General features: G+C 54.4%; 2 protein-coding genes and 1 non-coding gene across 3 annotated transcripts; all 3 read right to left on the reverse strand.

Moving 5' to 3' along the window:
• Positions 1-509: 509 nt before the first annotated feature.
• CLUP02_tRNA334 lies at positions 510-591 on the reverse strand. Its single transcript has one exon. It is a non-coding gene; the product is annotated as a tRNA-Leu (tRNA).
• A 4,076-nt stretch (positions 592-4,667) lies between these two features.
• CLUP02_18169 (importin-beta domain-containing protein) lies at positions 4,668-8,006 on the reverse strand (the record flags this gene model as incomplete). The annotated part of the gene is made up of 4 exons (XM_049297072.1): positions 4,668-5,059; positions 5,112-5,239; positions 5,288-7,528; positions 7,669-8,006. The coding sequence occupies 4 exons, from the start codon at positions 8,004-8,006 to the stop codon at positions 4,668-4,670; spliced, it is 3,099 nt and encodes a 1,032-aa protein (XP_049138296.1).
• A 2,301-nt stretch (positions 8,007-10,307) lies between these two features.
• Positions 10,308-14,929, reverse strand: CLUP02_18170 (RhoGEF domain-containing protein; the record flags this gene model as incomplete). The annotated part of the gene is made up of 2 exons (XM_049297073.1): positions 10,308-12,616; positions 12,670-14,929. The coding sequence occupies 2 exons, from the start codon at positions 14,927-14,929 to the stop codon at positions 10,308-10,310; spliced, it is 4,569 nt and encodes a 1,522-aa protein (XP_049138297.1).
• Between the last annotated feature and the right edge of the window lie 806 nt (positions 14,930-15,735).

Genomic DNA, 15,735 nt, shown 5'->3' on the forward strand with positions numbered 1-15,735 from the left:
TAGCGCTGGTGTCGTAGTACGTTAGCGAATCAAATTTGGTCTTGCTATGATTTTACATCAATAACATGCATCTTCTTCTTAGACGTGACGTGCCAGAATCTAAATCTGGTTGCACTCAACATTTGCGGTATTAGCTTGCCTGTAAGCGGAGGCACGAAGGGAATTGCAGACACATCTCCTTCGATTTTGAAGAAATGGGACCACTGGACACGATGAAGATAGACAGTAGTCCACCATACAGAACCTTCCTCCCAGAGAAAAGCCTCGTTTTCCACCATTCCTGAAAAACCTCAAGTCCATAAATTCAAGAAGCGAGGTTCGAGAAAAGGTATGGCGAAGCCACCCCCACCATCCACAGCCACAACCCAAAAATTTACCCCGCTAACGCCACCGAAATCAGCACAGAAAAGAAAGAAAGAACGAAAAAAGGTTTCCAAGCTGCGGTGTGCTCCATCAACCAAAAGGTTGGACTCAGAAAATATAAAAGTAGAGGCTCGCACCTCGTGATATGACAAGAGTGGGATTCGAACCCACGCCAATTACTTGACTAGCACCTGAAGCTAGCGCCTTAGACCGCTCGGCCATCTTGCCTTGATGAATTGTTATTACTTTTCGTCAAGTGAGGACACAACTTGTGTGGGTGGGTGAGTGGCCGGGCAAGAGGTAGTGGGGCGGGTGTGTCATGCGTGGGCGTCGTTGTCCCAGTCAGGAAGAGAGCCCTTGGGCAGGTATTGCAGACGTCGGATTTGCGGGCAGGGAAACGGTTTCTACCGATATGTGGCACGAGCGTTTTGGATTCGAAGAAGTGAGCGTTTTTCCAATTGGAGTCGCTATCCGGCCGGGTTCAGTGCCGATTTTCGGGCCCCGCATCGCCGTTGGATCGGACCAAACTCCGACGTCCTTGGCACCTGGCTGACTTCAAGTCAATGCCAAATGTTGAAGTTTATGGCTGAGGTTAACATTCTTTATTTGCGCTTCGTTAATTTCATGTGTTTGTCGACGCCACAAGGTCATTCCTGCACCTTACTTAGAGTTTCAATAACGGTCAGGCGGTAGTGGGCGGTGATACCTTGACGGAAGATCTCGATCCTCGCAGCCATGAAGATGAATTTGGACAGGAACTGAAGCCCACTGGAGACTAGTTCTCTACGAATCTGGCTTCATGTTCTTGTGTCATTGTATCCGCGCTACGCGAGAGCTGGCTGTCAATGTATACGCAGCCATGCTAGACGTTGGAACGTCCCAAGAGACCTTGATCAAGTCTCTCAAATGTGTCATGAAAACCGCACCCACTTCATCTTATGCGTCAATGCTTCGAGGCAAGGGCCATGGAAACTTATACGTTCCATTTGCGTTGCTTTTCTAGGCCGCAGGGTGCGATTACGGCACTGGACCCTCCACCCCCATGATGTCGACTCGTAAGGCGCGCTTGTTCATCCCGTGAGGTCAACCCGAACCCCGCTGGATCATGAGAACCATGTACATACTATACAGCGTGACTATGGGAGAGAAGTCTGCAATGTAGCGAAGCTAGCGGACACACCACCCATCATGCTTGTGGCAGTTCCAAGTTGAGGTTCTTCTTCAATCTATGTCCCGTGACATCTGTTCTCCCATTTCTTTAACGTCAAGCCACTGAAACCCGAGAATAGCCATGAAAACGCTTATATATCATAGATAAGTTCACTAGAGCTCCTGTTACGTAGTCCACTTGGCATCGTCGTTGCTGGCTGCGAAAGCGATTGGCAACGAGCGCAGCTATAACGCAGCCCTCAGTTCTGCGAACTTCATGGATGGTGTCCTCACAAAGTTAATCGTTCCCAGGATAATATTCCTAAGCTTATCAACAGCAATCCTCGATCTGCCATTCCTACATGTAAGATACTTATACGCGTATATTCAGTAATGAATACTCACCGTATGCCGGGCAAGGAAACCCGGAGGCAATCATCGCCTATCCTCCCGAACCTGCTTCGTCCTCCGGCTCCGGCTTCCACCTCCCCAATATGGGTGGATACCACTCAATGGACCAACTTGGGAAACTCCGAAGGGGAGCGGTGTATTTAATGGCGTTGTGCCACAGACCACTAGTTAGAAATGCAACCTCCCTTCTACCTACTACTGACCACCCCACCTGTGCGGACTTCTACTCCCCCCCCCCCAAAGCTCCCACATCCGACGCCCCCAGCAAGAAGGGCGCCGCCGGCCCTTCGCAAACCGATGCACCAGGCCGCCCACGGGGTACTCCGTTGTAGCCTTGGGTTTCAGTGACGCGTATTTGAATACAGACACCATCGTGTCGTACGACCACGCCGACGCGGAAGGTCTAGACTTGCACCACGCCTGCTACAAGGCCATCGGGTTTGCTACACAAGACAACCTGATCATCTGCCAAGCTGATCCAGGCCCGGGCTGCCTCATCCGTCTCATCGTATACACATTGAATGAGGGAGCACATCCAGGAGGAGGACTATCTACAACGGAAGGAGCTCTTCCCCATAGCTAGATACCGCCGCAATCTTTTCGGAGGTGAATTCTGGTATGCCGTAAAATCGGGAGCTATCGAATAGTCCTAATTTAGACAAACCAAGGTTCAGCTTTTGCACGGGGGACGGGTATAAATATGTTTGACATGCTATCATGAACAATGAACTATCCTGGCTCGTTGAAAGCCAAGACTTTCAAGGGTGAAAATAGAAGGGCCTGCATATATTAGGCAGTGAAAACAAATGAGGCTCTCAATGCCGCAGAATAGTATCAATATGAGAGCTCAGACGTGCTACACCGTACGTGCAAAAGAAACTCGATACGAAGCATTGGAGAAACGCTCTAGAAATCTAGGCACAGAGTTTAATCACAGCATGAGTGTAGGAGTCCAGGTCTGATACTGTTCATCGAAACTGATGCTCGCACATCAGACCTTTAAGCGAGCCACCCTCATGTGCGCGATACCATTGTCAGATGTAAGGTAGGCCAAGCTGAGAATGTAAAGCAAACAGTATGATTCAAGTCTCCAACCATCGCTCCTTGAGATACCGACATCTTCGTCGTCAAGGCAGTCTCGACCTTTCACAGATTAGGCTCCTCACAATCTACCCTAAAAGAACTGGAAATAGTGTGAATAACGTGCCTCATTCCTGCCAACATGAGATGTGTCGGTTGACACACGGACAATATCTCCTCGGTAGTTCAATCTCATTCGCAAAACACGTATCCAGCCTTCAAACCCTCCATTGCGTTCTTGGCGTACGCGAGAGAAAGAGCCAATACCCCCTTTGTTCTTTTCTCAGCGTATGTATATATCCTCGCAGTGCACCTTGAGCAGCGCCCACCTAAGATCGAGGCCAGCCATTGTTTCGGGCCCGGGGCAGAACCCGCCATCAAACAAAGGCTGAGCGGATTTGGTGCGAAGTCCTGCGTTGGCGTAAACACAGCTCTGCTATGCATACTTCACTAAAAAGGTAAATCACCGACCCCCATTCAAGTACTTCATCATCCTACGTCCCCTAGACATACGCATCTAAATACACCCAAACCAACAGCCAGAGACCAGGAAAACCCCGTAGAATCCGCCCTTGTAACGCCACAGTATAAATCTCAAGTCTGATCCCAAGCTCAGGCTGGACCCCCTACCTCACCGGCAGCAGCAACGTGCAACAACAAGTACAACAAGCCGCCGGATACAGCATCTTTGGCTCTTGCCCTTCTTCCTCTCAGCACATTCCATTTACACACCTGCCCGAGTCGCCTATTGAAGTCCTTGTCTACCAGATTTTCAGCCAATGCTCAAGTACCCAGATCTAAGACCAGAACCCAAGAGATGAAAGAATCACACTACAAACCTCAAGCGGGAAGACTGTAGACGAAACCGAGGCAGTTGTGCGAGGCGGAGTAAAGACTTCAGCCCGCAATCAGCTCAATGAAGTTCGCTTCGCCAGATCCTACTCATCTTCGTTACCATTTCTCAACTGCCGTGCAGTTCCCTCTTCGCGGTCCTTCAAAAATACAGCAAGACCAACTCACAGCCAGCCATCAGAAACGAGACACAAAGACACCAAGAATGGTATCAAATGCAATCAATACTTTGTCTAACATTATATCTACGACAGCGTTGCGCCATTACCCACCATGATCCTAAGCTAATCATGCCGGACTCGCACAGCGCCCACAGCCACTGGCTGACAATAGCCACAGCCAAAACGTATCGCTAATCTTTTTTTCTTCGCCTTCCTCACGGCGACTTGCCATCCGTCTTCTAGTGGTTGTTGTGGCGTCTATCTACAAAGGGTGGTTTCGTTCCAATTCGTTTGTCCGTTCCGAGGCCTCCGTGTTTTCCCGTCTTTTTTTCTTTTTGGTGCAGTCTCCCTTCATCGCGCCAAACGCGGAGGTGCTTTCCATCCAACTATATAAAGTCGGTCTGCTATTTATATATCGCCGTGTTCAAAAGCCGACAACAAGAGGGTTTGGCAACTTTCCGCGGTTGAGAGCATTCGTCGCGCGCATTAAGAGTATAACTTTCTTCGCAAATACCGCTTCCGAGCGGATTTCGGCGGCAACCGCAGCAGAACCGATTCCGTGGTCCTCCATCCATGATCCTCAGGAGTAGGCGTCGTCTCATCTTCACTGTCCGTCTCGTCTTCGCTGTCCGGCTCGGCCGCAGCGCTTTCCTACTGGCCGGCAGCGCTAGCCAGCTCGTTAAGCTTTCCTCGCTCCTCCTCGGTGAGCATGCCGTACCATTCCTGGAAGTTGGCCACGTTCTCGCGCGCCGCGCGCATGAAGAACTCGGTCAGGTACGCCTGCGTCTCGTCGTCGCGTTGGCGGGCACCCGAGCCTTCGATGAAGGACATCAGATCCGCTTTGGTGCCGCCCAGGCTAAGGTCGAGCGTCTCGGGCTCATCCTCCCATCCGTCGTTTTCGTTCTCCTCATCGGCGAACTCTGCTGCGGCGGCTACTGCTGCAGCATTTGCGGCGGCGTTGGCTCCAGACGCGGAAAGAAGCTCCTCGATGAGAACCTTGAGAATCTTCAAGGAGGCAGGAATGACTGTGTATTGGTCAGGGTCTGTTTGTGATGTTAGCAATCGGGCAGTCCACTCATTCAGCAGTCTACTCACTGGCTTTGGCGCGTGAGCGCGTCATGATTCTGCCATCGTTGTTGCTGTTCACGATGAGGTCGCCCTTGACCATTGTCTGGGCGAGACGGGGATCGTTCAGAGAGTAAAGCTTGGACAAAGCAATAACACTGCAGAACGTTAGTACTGGTTTACAAGGCTGATCTTGAGACACTTACTTTTGGCGAATCTCATCATAGCCTGCAAAGCTGACTGAATTCTCAAGCCATTTGCTCAGAACAACCTGCAAACCGGTGTTTCCATGGATCTGGATCTGGCTGAGGAATTCGACAACATCACTAGCGCCGACGAGGGACAGACGAGCAAATACGAGGATCAGAGACTGGATGAAAGGAGCAGCCTCAGCCGACGCCAATCTGGTAGCGACAGCTTGCAACAGCTGAGGTAAAAAGGGGCCAAGACGCTCCTGTCCGGCCTTCTCGACGAGCTCTGCCGCGAGTCCGCCAACTTCGGAAGCAGAGTTGTCCTCGACAGAAGGTCCCAACAAGCGGTCAATGATATGGAGGCAGACTTCCAGGCCCGAGCGGTTGTTCTCGTCGTGCCAGCCAAAGACTTGGTGGTGGTCATGCATCAGGAGGTACTTGACAGACTCAGCACCAGGACGAAGGACCTCGCCCTCATTCGACTCCATCAGCAGACGGTTCAGCTTAGGAAGCGTGGCGGCGACGAAACCAGCAGGCAGGGGCTCGGAGCCGTGCTCGACAAGCGCGGTAAGCAATTCGGTAGCAACGGTGACGAGGGGATCATCCTGGGTGACGTTGGCGGTGTTGAAGGCCGCAGTAAGTGTGGGCAGAATCTTGGCGCAAAGCGCAGTGTAGGAAGCGGTATCGGACAGGGCACGAACAATCTCCTCAAAGGCTTCGCAAATCAACATAGTAGCCTGGAAGTTGGAAGCGCCAAGCTTGGCAACCATGAAGAGAAGGTCGACGGAAGGGACATCCTGGGAGAGGACAATTCTGGTGTCCATGTTGATGGCTGCACGCAGAGACTCAGCAAGAGTAACGAGGAGCTCGTCGGCATCCTCCATCTCTTCGGGGTCCTTGTTCTGCATGTACTGCGCAATAGCGTTGATGATGGGAACTTGGCGGTCAGAAGTGACCCTGCCGGAGCGGATGAAGCCCTCGACGGCCTTGATGCAGGCGACTTGAACAACCTCGGACTCTTCGGAGGTGATGCATTGGATAATACGGTCGAAGAGAGCGGGAGGGGTCTGGAAACCACGGGCAAGGGTGCCTCCAACGAGGTAGCCTCGGGCTCTCAAGAGGGGCTGCTCGTTTTGGTTGACAGCGTAATCGACCAGGCCGAGGTAGGCCTCGGACAACGCCTCGGGGATGGGCTTCTCCATATCCTGGAAGTCGCTCAGGAGCATGTTGAAAAGGTAAAGTGACGCCTCCTGGCTTCTCCACGTGGACCCATCGCCGGGGAAAAGAGTCTTGGTGTAGCCAAACAGGCCCTCGACTGCCTTTTCGCTATACCACTCGCCAAGCTTAATGAGCAAGTCGCCGGATGCCGTGCGCGCAGTGTAGTTTGCCGTAACGCTAGTCTCCTCGGCAAGGTACAGAGAGCAGTCGATATCCCACAACTCCTCCTCCTCGCGGCTGATGCGAGAGTATCCGACAACCATCTTCATGACGTCGACCATCCAGGGGGTCTCCCCTGCCGAAGCGTGGGCAGACAGCTGGGCCTCGAGCTCGGCCTGGACGGGCGGCGCGCGGAAACACTGGTTGAGGAAGTCCAGCTCCTCGAGAATCAAAAAGTCCAGAGTGTACGGCAGGCTGTCCGAGTCCTCGAGACGGCCCTGGGCCTCGTGTCCTATGTAGAGGTCCTCATGGGGCTTCTGCAAGAGGGAGAGCTCCTCCCAGACGGCAGTAAAGAGGCTCGTGCTGTGCGGCAGGAGCAGGTGCGGGAAGACAGACTTGACCTTCAAAAGAGTCTTGACCACCTGCAGCTTGAGTGCAATAATGTGGTTCCAGCTCGGGGGCTGGCCGTTGCTGGTGAGCTCGCCAGCGGCTTCGGGGAGGCGGGACTTGAGCACCTGGGCGAAAAAGGGGTACCAGTCCTTGAGCGCCTCCTCGGCAAAGCCCCTGACTTCCTTCATATGGTCCTCCTTGATGATATCCATGAGGTCGAAGCACGATCGGAAGACTGAGATGGCGAGGGCGCGCAGATTGGGTTTCCGGTTCTCGTTGAGGGCGACTTCGGTGACTGCCTTGACAATATCCCGCGCCATGGTGAAGAATTGGTCCTCACTCAAGCTCTCATCAATAATGTCGCCCAGGACTCGCAGGGCGCCGTGAAGTTGGACGTCGGTGCTCGTGGGGATGACGCCCAGGACGGTAGGCAATAGGCTGGGCCATCGCTCGGGGAAGTCGGCCGACGCAATCTTGCCGATAGCATAGCTAGAGATGGGGAGAAAAGCACAAGTCAGCAAGGCGGTTGTTCTCTCTTTGGGGTTTCCTGTAGACGACGAGTGGGTTCGAGATGCTTCGGGCGATGTCGAATTGGGAACTCCTAGGCAGAGACGAGCGCACCACCATACCTAGCAGCAACCTTGACAGGTCTCTTGTCCTCATCGCTGAGGGCGATCTCGAGCAGAGTATTCCGCAGCTGCTCGCGTGACGCATCGGAAATGTCGACGGGGGGCTCAGCAAAGTCCCTGTCCTCCGTGTTCCAGTTCTTCTCAATAAATAGGCGCAGAGTGCTGAGGGCGGCCTGGCGGATTGCCACGTCGATGGAGTTGTGGTTGGCGATGTTGGCCAGCGATGTAGGGAAGGCCGGGTTCGCGCGAGCGTGCTTGAGCTCGATCTCGGCCTGCTGGCGGGGACCCTGATCGGAGCTCTGGGTGTTGGCCAGCAGCGAAACCAGCTGGTCCTCCATGTTGGGCACGGTTTCGAGGGTTCGTGACTGTATGTGTGTATGTGTGTTACAACCCGTGCTTCACACGCTCTTGGGTATGATGGTTGCGACGGTCGGGAGCGACGTGCGTGTGTCCGTCGTTGGACTGCGTCGGGCTTCTCGTTGTGGGTTGTTATGCGCCGGGTCGGTGGTCTTTCGTCCCCAGGAGATTCGGAGGCGAAAAGGAAAGCAGTTGAAATGCTTAGCGCGACCCCCACGGGATATTGTCCAGGAAGGAGAGAATGAAGAAAGAGAGGTGCGGTGTAGAGCAGGGGGTCCTGTGGCTGACTCAACCCAAGGTAGACGGGTAAGGGAAGAGAAGGCGGTGGGTTTGGGGAAAGAGACTAAAAAGTGGTGGTCGTGAGGAAGAGTGGACTCCGTGGGTTATGTGAGAGTGTGAGGAAGGAGAGGTATCGTGGGAGTAGGTAGATTGTGTGTGTGTGCGATGGCGGGCGGTGGTGGCGGTGGTGGTGGTGGTGGTTCTCTGGCGATGTTTCTTACTTTCTTTTTGGCGGGGTGGTTTGGTTTACCGTTGACCTTAGCTAGACGCGCGAGTGGAGCCTTGGGACGTGCCACAGCCCACTTGCACGTTTCTCAGGCACTCTCACAGGCCAGACGTTTCTACAAAGTATCCGTACGTCCAGGGCAGTAAAGGTCCAGGGTGCCTGCCTTTGGAGGGGTTGTTTACAGGTACTTGGCGCAAAGTACCTCCTCACAGGCTTCTGTCTTGTTTGGTACCCAAGGTAGGCACGAATAGAAGGAAACAAGTGGTGAGAGTAGGACAGTCGGCCAGCAGCAGACGGAACAGCCCACCATTGAAACGAAACCCCCGACCAGCGCCAGAGCCAACGCCGCACCTCTTGCTCGCTACCGCTAGTGGAACCCGGTGCCCGCAAAAAGAGGGAGGCACCCGACGGAGAGAGAGAGAACTTGGAAGGAGGGGTTCGCTCGGCAATTTTCAGAATGGCAGGCACCACACCACACCACACCACGCTACAAGATACTTACCTTCCCACGGAACCAATCTTGCAAGTTCCAAGTGCGAAAAAACACAAGTAAACATGATAAAGGGAAGGGCACGGGCCGTCTTGCGCCTTTAGCAAACCCTACTTTCCCCAACTCGAGCAGTGCTTAGGCAATTACACCGTAAGTAGGTGCAAACATTGGATGCCACCAAGCACTCGAAATGTCCCAATTCTTCACGAGGGATGCCACTAGGGTACCTCAAATGCACTCTAGGGAAGGTAGCGCGGGGTCGGACCGCAATGTAAGAGTATCTTTAGTCGTAGGTCTGGGCGGTGTACCACGTCTGGCCTTCTTTGTACCCAAGCACCTCAACTTATGGCATTTCAGCCAGCCCAATGTCTCAAAAGAGCAGACGGGAAAGAAATAAGAAACAGCCGTTCACCGTCTTCCGATCCGGAACCTTGGGACAGCGGTTGGTACGACGGTGGAAAAAAAAAAAAAAGGGTCCATCCTCTCAGCCCAAAGGACGATTCCACCCTAAGCTTGGGCTTCACAGCATTAGATTTTGCCAAGAATCATCATCTCCCCCTCTACTTGCCAAGAGGGCGTCACTTCTCACATTTCCTCCCCCTCACTCCTCACTCCTCACACTCCTCACGTAATGCTCACAAGTTTGTGATCTTGATGTTTTCGATTCAACCCACTCGATCCGGGACACGCACTCACTCACACTTCTCTCAGTCTTCTCCCAATACCTACAACATCTAGACCGCCGCAGACCCCTATTCCCCTCCACACACCAACCAGAAAAGAAGAACATCCCACATCCCACATTCCGTTCCTTCATTCAATCCCATCCAACCCATCCGCCAAAAAGCCCAAGAGTCCAGTGTCCCTATTCCATCCCGTTCCATTCAATCCCCATCCCCGTCCCTAAACTGTCCGTAATCTACCCCGTCCATCTTGCCTTGTCTGCCTGATGCCCACCTGCCTGCTCAGACGCAACTAGACGGGCAAAGGAAAAAAGAAAAATAGAGGTCCGCATCAAACCCGTTTCTCAGGCTTGGTCTCGAATGCCGGGCCTCTTTTTTTGCATATACCAGTGAATTAAACCAGTAAGCAAGTTGTAGTAATGGTACACCCCGTACCTGTTAAAGAAAACCAAGGACTCGCTCGCAACGCAACTAATCCGCAAAAAATTAAACGCCGCAAGCCCCCTGTCCAGTCTTATACACACTCTTTTCTCGTTCTCTCTCTGTACCGTGAAGTACCGCATCGCAATTCTGACACCAATCTTGATCTCGGTCAGATGTTTCTTCAGTCGGCACCCTTCATGACCGTCCGCAGACTGACTATCTCCCTCTTCAGCCGCGCGTTCTCCTTCTTCACCCTCGCCGTCTCCTCGCTGTGTTCACGTAGGCTTCGGATGAGCTCTTCCTTGTCTTCTCGGCCCTTGCCCTTGAGCGCCTTGACAATCTTGCCCAACTCGCTGTTGAACTTTTCGTACATGAGCTCGTTCTCGGCCGTCGATTCTCTGTACAGCTGATCAATGCTCTTGACTTTTGTCTCGGATGCTCTCAGCGTGCTCTCCATGTCGCGTTGGATCGCCGTCTGTCGGTCCGTCAGCTCCGACATCATCGTCGGTATCCGTTCCTCGAGCGTCTTGACCGAAGCTGTCAGCTTGCGCAGGTCCAGCGTGTTGGTGCGTCCACCGAGACCAGAGTTGACTCGTGACATCTCTTCGGCAATCTTGGACAGCTCCGACTGAAGTGATGCGTCGACATCCTCAACCGCCTTCTTCTCCGTCTGCAGCCGCTCCCGGAGCTTCTGTGGCGACTGTAGGCGGAGCTTGCCGCTTCCCGGTGGCTTGCCAGGACTCGTAGATGGTCTGGGGATTGAGTCGGTCGATTGAGAGACTGGGCCTATCGGGCGAGTCGGTCTGAGTGTTGGGATATTGGAAGTGGACAGGCCTCTAGCATGTCCCTTTGGTGTACGGCTGGGAGTATTTTCGCGATCGGGGGGCGCTGGCGGTGACGAGAACAACGCTTCAGGCGACATGGGGTTCTCCTTTTGGCGCGGCGAGATCATGCGAGGAGACCGCAGGCTCTGGGATGTCGGGCTTATCGGTATCCTAGATGGCGAGGGTATCCGGGGCGTCGAGTTGAACTTTTCTGAAGTCTGCTTGTTGATGCGCAACGGCATCATCGCTTCCTCAATCTTCTCCCTGGGGTCCGTAATCGTCGCCGCCTCCATAAGGCTTCGCAGATCAGATAGAGAGCTACGCCGCTTCTTCTTTGATGACTTGACAGGAGGCGTTGACTCGACATCGGGCTCACCGATCGTCTCCAGGCGCATGTCGGGCCGTTGCGAGCTGCTCGGTCTGGGAAGCTCGTCAAAAGCACCAGCAATCGGTGGTCTGTCTCTTGAGCCGGGTCTTCTCAGCTTGTTAGGCCCCGGTTGTGTCCCCGAGTCGATTGACCTTGCCCGTGACGATGTCATCTTGGATAGACTAGAACTCGAGGCTGCATCTGCAGAGGCAGGGTGCCGACCATGTTTACTGAGCGTGCGCCAAACGGATGGCCGCTCCGAGTCGTTCTTGCTGTTCTGCCGCAGCAAAGTGTCGAACCCGAATTTGCGTCTGATTGAAGACGTATTTGAAGTCAGCGATCCCGAATGCGACTTGACGCTACGAGAGTTCATAGACTCGAAGGCTTGTTGAACAGTCAGGTTGACGCCGAACCCGGCATCGTCAAAGATTCTATCGCAGTCTTCGACAAGACGGTCCAGCAGGTTGATGTAGGCTTGCGCTGTACCATCCGAAACGAGAAGTTCTGCAAACGAAACCGTCAGGATGCCTCTGTCGCCATCATTGCCACAGCCATCAAGCAAGTCGGCAAGCAACTTGATCAGAGCCGTGAACGCCCTTTGGTTTTGTGGCGCCATCTCCTTGAAGATGAAGTTGACAAAGTCGGCAAAGTTTCCTGGTACTTGTCGGTTCATACGCTCCAGCAATGTATCCAAGGTCTGCTTCGTCATAATTGGACCCATCTGCTCGCCCCAAGCGATGCGAATGAACTTCTCAAAGGCAACAAATATCACATCCGCGCTACACTCGGACGAGGCGTCGAGATCAAACGGACTCTCAATCAGCCGGTTGTAGAGATCATTGACCAGGAGTTCGTCGGCAAGGGATCGGTTCAGCAGCATCCGCCCGATGATACTACCTTTGCGGGCCTGGAGACTGGCGACGTATCCTGTAAAGGTCTGCTCGAGCCGTACGAGGGGGTTCTCGGGGCGGTCGTCGCCGCCCATTTTGATCCCGTCTTTGCCCCTGGCCGAGCCGTAGATGGACCCTGCTTCACTATTTGCTCGTGAAATTGGTGGAGGGAACACATTCGTCACGGGCGTTCTGCTGTGCTTAGGCGGGCTATGTGCTTCAGTGTTGGTTGAGCCACCCCAGATGCTGGAGAAGAGTCCCTTCACTGGGGAAGAAGCAAGGAACGACCTCGTCTTCTCTGCCCTCGTCATGAGCGGCAGGCCTTTAAGAACCTTGGTGTAGTATGATACCAACGCGGGTGCGAGTCGCATATTTGACACGCTGAACTGCGTGCCCAGTAATTGAATGACTGTGCTTAACGTTAGCGTTTCGCTTCTATCTGGCAGATATGAATCATCTTACTCCGTCGTGTAAGCGTCGGCAAGAAGTCGTCCAGCGCTACATCGTCTGTGAACTGTTTGCCGTTCAAGCCAGCAGTCACCATCTTCACTTTCTTCAGGTCGCCGCTGTTGACGTTGACCGTGATTTCAACGCCGTAATGTCCAATCGGCGCACCCTTGGTGCCCTTTTCGTGGTCAATGACGATGCGAATGGGTGCAGGCTCCCTCCGGCCATCAATGAGCTGGTCGGCGCCCTCCTGGAAGACGGCAGCGAAAAAACCGAGGTTATTATCCGACATTCTGATAGAACGAAGGGTCCACGAAGGGTCCTCGCGCTCCTTTTCCGAGAACCGACCCTCCACACGGGCCTTTACAATGTCTTCCGTCCACTTTGACGCTCTCGTAAAGGTCTCCTCCAGCAAGAAGCACCGCGACGTGACAGCGGTGCCCGTCACCCACTCTCCTGCATGCGCTCCCTTCATCTCCTGGGTTGAAGTCATCCAAATAAGCTTGCCATCTGTCGATTCAGTGAAGCGCACGTCTGCCAGATTATGCCAGCCTGTGAATGCAAGCTCGTAGGTCGGCTGGCCACCGGCGGCATTCGTCATGGACAAGAGAAGACCCGCTGCTGAAGGCTTGTCGATTTCGCGCAACAGGTCCTTGCCAATCATTGGCTTCGGGCCTAGCTTCTTCAAAATGACTAGGCAATCTGAAAACAAGACGAAAATACCGGCGCGCTCCGCCGCCTCCGGGGGATCAAGCACACGGTAGGGTGCGGGGAGCTCCACAAAGTCGGCTGCGAGGATGAGTCTTCCTTGGGGCTCGAGGTCGAGGGGCCAACTCTCAACCATGTTGCGCAGGCGGTTCGTCACTTGTGGCTTATCTGGGATAGGCTCATCCATGGAGCAGATGTTTGTAATGATGTCGCGGGCTTTGAGCATCGATTGCAGCGCGGGATGTGTCATGGGAAGACAGCTCACAATCTGGTCGATGAGCAGACTGTATCGGGGAAGACGCTGAACGGGTTCGATGAGAATTGAGCGAACAGTCTGCTCGCCCGTCTGCAGAACCCGTTGACGGAAGCTCGACTGCTGGTCCAGGAACGAGTTGAGAAGCGTGGGGAAGTGCTGGCTGGCGCGAATGTACTCCTGGTAGCAGTCTGTGAACTTTGGGAACCACTCGAGGAATACCCTCGCGATCGCCAGTGCGCCTGTGGGATCCTTCATCTTGGATGGCGACCCCAGCCTGGATCCCGTCAGTGCAACCGTCGTCACCTCCATATCCCTGACAGCCTCCTCCTCGGTGTCGTCCATAATCTTGCGCAGCTCCTCCATGAAGGCAGAGTTGACCTGTAATATCCTATCCGCCGACCGTGGGAAAAGCTTCTCGAGCTCTTCTTCGGAGGGGCTCAGGCTGCTCGGGTCACGCTGTTTCGCAGATTGTCTAAAGTCGTCGGCGATGTGCTTCACCAGCTCATTCAGCTTCAGCACGTATCTCTCCTCAGTGTCGACCAGCTCCCCGAGCTTCATTCTCAGATCCACCTTTTGATCCTTGGAGAAGGACTTGCTGCGATTCAGCGATGTCGGCTTAGAAGGCGCCCGCCGTAATCTGGAGGTGGGTAGGAAGAGAGGCTCGCCGAGCAGCTTCACCAGTGATGTGTATCCTCCATATTGCCGTAGAGTTGGGTCCAGGAACTCGTCGTCATCCTCGGGCGCGTCGTCGAGATCTTCGGGTTGCAGGGGCACAATGGAGCCGGGAGGCAGGACAAAGTCGACGTCCACGTTGCTCAGGTGTTGGGTCTGCAGGGCGGTCTGTAACGTCTCGAGAACTTCGACGGTGTTTTCGCTCTTGATCATGTTCTTGGCGAGGTCAGCAGCGTGCTGCTCGCCAAAGAGGGCCGGCCCACTCCCCGGGCGGCGCCCCCTTGTGGTCGGGTATGTGTTCTTGAGGTGGTTCTTGACGACCTCGGGCAGCTCCTGGAAGTACTTGTACAGGCCAAAGGCGAGGCCTCGGTAGATCTCGTCGCCCTGCCATTCGCGCGGCAGGTGGTTGACGACGGCGTAGAAGGGCGAGTTGGGTTGGATGGTCAGGCGCGGGAACGACTGATAGCCGGCGGGGCTGTAGACGTGGATCTGGACGCGGGAGCTGTTGAGGGTGTAGTTGGCAGTAGTAGAGGCGCCGTGGAAGATGAGGACAGGCAGGTGTCCGAGGAGGGGGTCGGAGGCATGGTAAAGAGTGAGCTGCTCTGCGGACAGAGCCAGCTCCTCGGTGACACGAACCATTGTCGGGGCTGGCGATGCGGTCGATCGGTCGGTCGGTCGCGTGGGCTCGTTCAATGGGCCAAGGTCATTGCTGACTGGGCGCTGACCGAAACACGCAAGGCAAAGGAAAGTTAAGAGCCGTAAGGGGTGTAGGAAGTCGGCAAACGAGTGTATCGGTTTCGGTGTCCTGTGGTGTGTGTGCGTGTAGTGTGTGTGCGTGTGTGTCGACCGCGTCAGGCGCAATGTGGTGGTGGTCGAGCCGAGTCGAGTGGCGGTCGAGTCGATGACTGAAGGCCAAGGGTAGCACCGGGCGTTCGCGATGCGACTGTCGACAAAATGGAAATAAGGCTTTCGACGTGCCGGCCAAGGGAAGAAAAAAAGAATCAGGGGGTAAAAGAGCGTGAGGAAAAAAGTTGGCAAATTGCCAGGTTGGCTAGCGCGGCCAAAGTTGGATAGATGAAGATTGCAAGCGCAGCGATAATTACCTATCGTGTGGTGGGAGTGGTGGTGGTGGTGTCGGTGTCGGTGTGAGTTGGCTGGCGTTGAGCGCAGCCGGGGTCGAGTCGAGTCCGTGGGTTTGGTTGACCTTGGGACTTGGTGAAAGCAGCGGGCAGCAACGGGGGACCTCAGCAACGGCAGCAGCAACAGAGCCCCAGGTATACAGCGACAGCGACAGCGACAGCGACAGCGACAGCAGCGGTGGGGATCCGTCAGATAGGTAAAGTAGGCAATGTCAAGTAAGGTAAGGAACTCCGTAAGGTAGCAGTGTATTCGTAGTATGGAGGTCAAGGCCTGGATGAACCGGGCTGGGCTCGGCGGTCTGTAGT

Source organism: Colletotrichum lupini, chromosome 10 (genome assembly GCF_023278565.1).
Source record: "Colletotrichum lupini chromosome 10, complete sequence".
NCBI lineage: Eukaryota > Fungi > Ascomycota > Sordariomycetes > Glomerellales > Glomerellaceae > Colletotrichum > Colletotrichum lupini.